The 4,416-nt window shown below is 34.7% G+C and overlaps 1 protein-coding gene across 1 annotated transcript; it reads right to left on the bottom strand.

Moving 5' to 3' along the window:
* Window positions 1–981: 981 nt before the first annotated feature.
* On the bottom strand, window positions 982–3,300 carry LOC148603772 (complement C1q tumor necrosis factor-related protein 2-like). Its single transcript, XM_088553388.1, has 2 exons — window positions 3,091–3,300; window positions 982–1,468 (listed from the first exon to the last, which is right to left on the bottom strand). Exons 1-2 carry the CDS (start codon window positions 3,266–3,268, stop codon window positions 1,035–1,037), a joined length of 612 nt encoding a protein of 203 aa, XP_088409514.1. The 5' UTR covers window positions 3,269–3,300; the 3' UTR covers window positions 982–1,034.
* Window positions 3,301–4,416: the final 1,116 nt, after the last annotated feature.

Genomic DNA, 4,416 nt, shown 5'->3' with positions numbered 1-4,416 from the left:
AAATGTGTTTAGATATACTAATTTGTCTATAGTCAAAGGGAAATTTGTGGTGAAAGTGAACAGATATTGTCGAAGAAAAATCTTCTTTCGTTTCATTGCAATAAGTAGATTGGTCTTCAATAAACGACGAGGAAACCCTCGCACATCAATCATAGTTTGGTAAGTGGACAAAGAATTTGAAGTACACAAGGCATCTCAAGTTATACAAATACAAAGACACAAACAACTCATAGATATTCTTTCTTTTTAACCAAACTCGACCTGACTACAAGGAGAACCTTACTAAAAGAATTTGAAGCGAATCAATTTAAGAATAAATTTTATGTTATTACGACGGACCAACCGAAAACGGGTGAAAATTGAAGAGTGGTTAATGAAAGGTAACTTGAGCTATTGTTTCGTAATATGTCAAGATTGAATATAAATAATACTGAAAATTTCGGTATCATGTATTCTATAAAGGTGTAACCTCTGGAGCCAACCTTTCATCGGGAGAATCAAAACAAAATACATCGGAAGATCTATGTCCAAATGTAAATTATATACATGAAGTACTCAAAACAAAACATATTTAGAGAAAAAAATAAGCTAAGTCCAACACTAAGTGGTTACACGGCATGAAGCATTTTTTCTTTATTTTGTTGACGTGTGACGTATATATACAAAGTTTTAAGGAAGCTGCCAACCAGCAAACTTAATGGGTATCGGATCTTCGAGTCATGACGATGCAGCACAAACAAAAAAATTATATCCAAACCATCTGACACACATCATGAGCACTTATATAAATATATATATAATTTCATTTGTGGAATAAATTACGTCGTAGCGCCGTTGTCGTGTGGCTATCCACTTTATCACTTTCTACCATTTTAACCTGTTTTACAGACATCGGTTATACCCTGTTTTTTTTTGTTTTTTGTTTTTTGTTGTTTTTTTTTTTTTAGTTTTAATCGGAAGAACGAAATTTTAGCCGAGAAGTTGAATAACTCAATTATACTTAATAATTATGTGACATTACAAATAATGACTTTTCACAACTGCCACCCCGTGAACATGGAGTGTCCATCGTCTCCATTTATCTGTTTAGTATGCCATAATCCTGTTTGTATCCATACTTCATTTCCAGGAGACAGGTTCAGGACAACAATATTTGTCGCCGATCCCTTGTCATCGTGGTCTCCAGCGTCCGAATACATTGTGGCAATTCGTACGCCATCTTTTACGATCTCAGAAGAAAGGAATTTGCGTATTTCGGCAGTAATAGTCCATGCAAATACATACGTCCCAGCGTTCTTTGCCCTAAATATACCGTCCAATGGGTTGTATGCATTTCCATTGTTAGTTATCACATGATCGAATTTAATTGTCTGGTGGTCACCTACCCCAGTTTGCGTAGAACTTACATAAGCTGAAAATGATGTTTTAGTGGCCTGTCCAATATCTGACTCCAACAATCGTGACTGTCCTGAAAAAGAAGAATTATTGATATCAGGGTCTATTTAAAAAGGTTTCCAATAAATCCATCCCTTTAAATGAAGCGTCTTTAATTTATGTGTATATGAAATATCAGCAAAGAAGCGTCAACAATACATCAAAATCCGAGTACATGACCTGAACACGGGAAACCAAGACAATCTGCATACACAATATAGCAAACCGGTAAAATGGATTCCATATAAAAACTGAAAAAAAATAGGAAAAACAAGACGTAAAAAAATCCTAAAGCACTAGCAATATGAACTCCCACAAAAAAAAAAACCCGGAAGTGACTCCAGTATTCTAGAAGTGCTAGAGGTCGTCTGGCTATTTTCTGACTTGGTGCCATCTTGCCCTCTAGCATACCTGACATGTTGAAAGTCACCGAAAATAAACACGTGCTTTAAAATATTTTAAGTCTCTTATTTATATAAAAAGAAGTTTAACCCATCGGAAATCAAGCGATTTAATCCTAAATTTTAGTTAAATATCTAGAAAACATTTTTAATGAAGACATTTAAAAAAGTGACCAGTCATTTTGAATTAGGTCACTAACTTTACGAAATATAAATTGGTAATGGCAATTCGTTGGTTAATATAATATTTTCGTTTCGCAAATTAAAATCCGTAATTTTATCAACCGGGTATACCCATTCAAAATGCTGAAAACCAAATGTAAAGTTCATTGCGAGACCCGACAGGGTAGTCAAGGACGTTAAAAAAAACCCTTAGTTAGTTAGTAAAGTTCATTTAAACTGCTTTTACAAATGATTTCCTTTTCCGGTGCACCTGGTCCATGCTCCCAGTTTTTAGTGGAGTCCGAGTTGCTCATTTGCTTTTGTTACTTTGTATGTATTATTTTAGTTACTTTTTGTGTATGTCTGTTTTCCATGTCTGGTCTTTGTCCCTGGATTACAATCTTTTGATTACCGCTATAACCTTGGTTCCCTTGATTACTCTTCCAGGGTCGCTAGATTTTCTCTTCGGGTAGGTCATTTGTTCTTCACATTAGTCACCTATCCCGTGTTAGGGTAAAAAAATTGTATACAATGTTTTAATGGTGTATTAAAAACTATAATTCTGCCGATTTCAAAGAACGTCGGAACGACCGGTATTCAATATAGCGCTCTGAAATAAGAAGTTGGGGTATGGAGGAACGGAATTCCAACCTCTTACGTTGTAGGAGTATTACACCATATACTCAAGGTAAAATAATTAAGTATTTTGATTCTTTTACTGAGTTTAAGTCAGGAATAGATACAGAGTGACAAGCCTGGTGGATGCCCCTCCTCTTACTTGGGATTTTTTTTTGGCGTGAAATCATGATTTTTCGCAAATTCCATTTTTTTTTTATCTCAATATCGCTTTGCACGGCCTCCAATTCTATTTACGCTCCACCCCGCTTGTATCCGTCCCTGAAAATAAACCTTCTAATTCCCTCTCCTTTCAAGATAAAGGACAATCTTTCATGTCGGGACGATTTATTGGGCACAACCCCAAAACGTCTGAACACCTTTTGTTTCAAAAAATTAAACACGTTCACACGCAAATTGTACACGTATGCAAATTCCAGGTAAATGTTCACGAATGCAAAATCAAGTCGATACTTACGTCCATTATATTTACATGAAGTTTCTAGTTCCTCAATCCTATTCTCCAGAATTTTATTTTTTGTTACAAGTTTTTGGAGTGTGTTTTGTATTTCGTTCACGGATCGTAATAAACTTGAATCCGTTTTCCCTAGGCCTGAAAAAAGAGCAAAAAACCACACGAGTTTCAACCTTATCATATTGGACCGTTTGAACGAGATAAACGGTCATTTGAAACATGTGACTTCGGTTGATTGAAGATTAGCTCGCTGTAAGATGAGCCAAAATGTGAAATCGAAGAATTTCTTCTCGGTTTTGTAATGATTATTAACAATACAGCTAAGAGTACCGTAATATTTTTTTTTTACTTTATTTCACAATTCAGGTGTAAAGATCATGTAGCAACACATGTGGATAAACAATTTAATTCATCAAGTTCGTCACATTTACATCTGTTATACTATTACTACTAAATAACTAATAATATATTTGTTGTTTTGGGAGTAAAATAGAAAAATACGGTAAGTATCGAACAGTTGCATATTTAAAACGTTAAACTTGTTTATATATCATTTTAAAGGAGACGTAACACATTTTTTTTCAATTTTGGGTTTATTTCATTTATTAGCGAGCACCGCGAAGCGGTATGAGCTCTACGGTTGTTACATGTACTATCTAAATTTCCCTTAAGGTTCCCCAATGTACTAACGAAGAAAAAGTCATGTCCCGGAAGTAACAGAATTTTAGAAAGTGTCTGTCCTTACGGAGAAAATTCATCGCTTCCTTAAACCAAACAAATAAAAATACTTTGGTTTAGATTACGTTTCAGTAAGAATAAATTCATCTGTTCTGATAGTTTTCGAGTCTTTCTCTATTATTTATACTAATTAAAAGAAGTGAATATGATGTTTTTAAAAAGTTCGGGAAACACGTGGATGTACGTACGTGTATCTTCGCTGTTCCACTGTCGCTGTTGTCAAAAACCTACCCGCCTTGGAAAAAAATATAACTCCCATTACACTCTCCAAATCGAAGCATAGCTTTTCTAAGATACGAAAGGCAATCATTTTCTTGTTTGGTCGTCTGAATTTTGTTTACGTCACATGATATGTGTAAAATATTCCCATCATCCGTGGAGAACTGTAATATTTATGGTACCTGTACAGATTGATCTGACGGGCCAAAACAGAAAAGGATGTTACTAGAGATGCCCTTAAGGAATAAAAAATGTAAAGTATTGCGAAGTGCTTTAAAGTTATCGACCAATTTGAAGGTGAGGGGTATGGAGATGGAACTTCGAAGAAAAAAACTAATTTTTTTCTCATGTTATTCATTTATTGAAAAAAAA

Source organism: Perna viridis, chromosome 11 (genome assembly GCF_037379345.1).
Source record: "Perna viridis isolate PV_CMFRI_1.1 ecotype Kerala chromosome 11, ASM3737934v1, whole genome shotgun sequence".
In the NCBI taxonomy this organism is placed as follows: domain Eukaryota; kingdom Metazoa; phylum Mollusca; class Bivalvia; order Mytilida; family Mytilidae; genus Perna; species Perna viridis.
The sequence above is the reverse complement of the archived record's forward strand: the minus strand, read 5'-3'. Positions and strand labels throughout refer to the sequence as shown.

What these genes read in the sequence shown, in the direction of transcription:
- LOC148603772 (XM_088553388.1), bottom strand. Translation starts at nt 3,268, where the DNA reads ATGATAAGGTTGAAACTCGTGTGGTTTTTTGCTCTTTTTTCAGGCCTA. An exon ending in TTCATGTAAATATAATGGAC is followed by an intron (nt 1,469 to 3,090) that starts GTAAGTATCGAC and finishes CTTCTTTTTCAG; the next exon opens with GACAGTCACGATTGTTGGAG.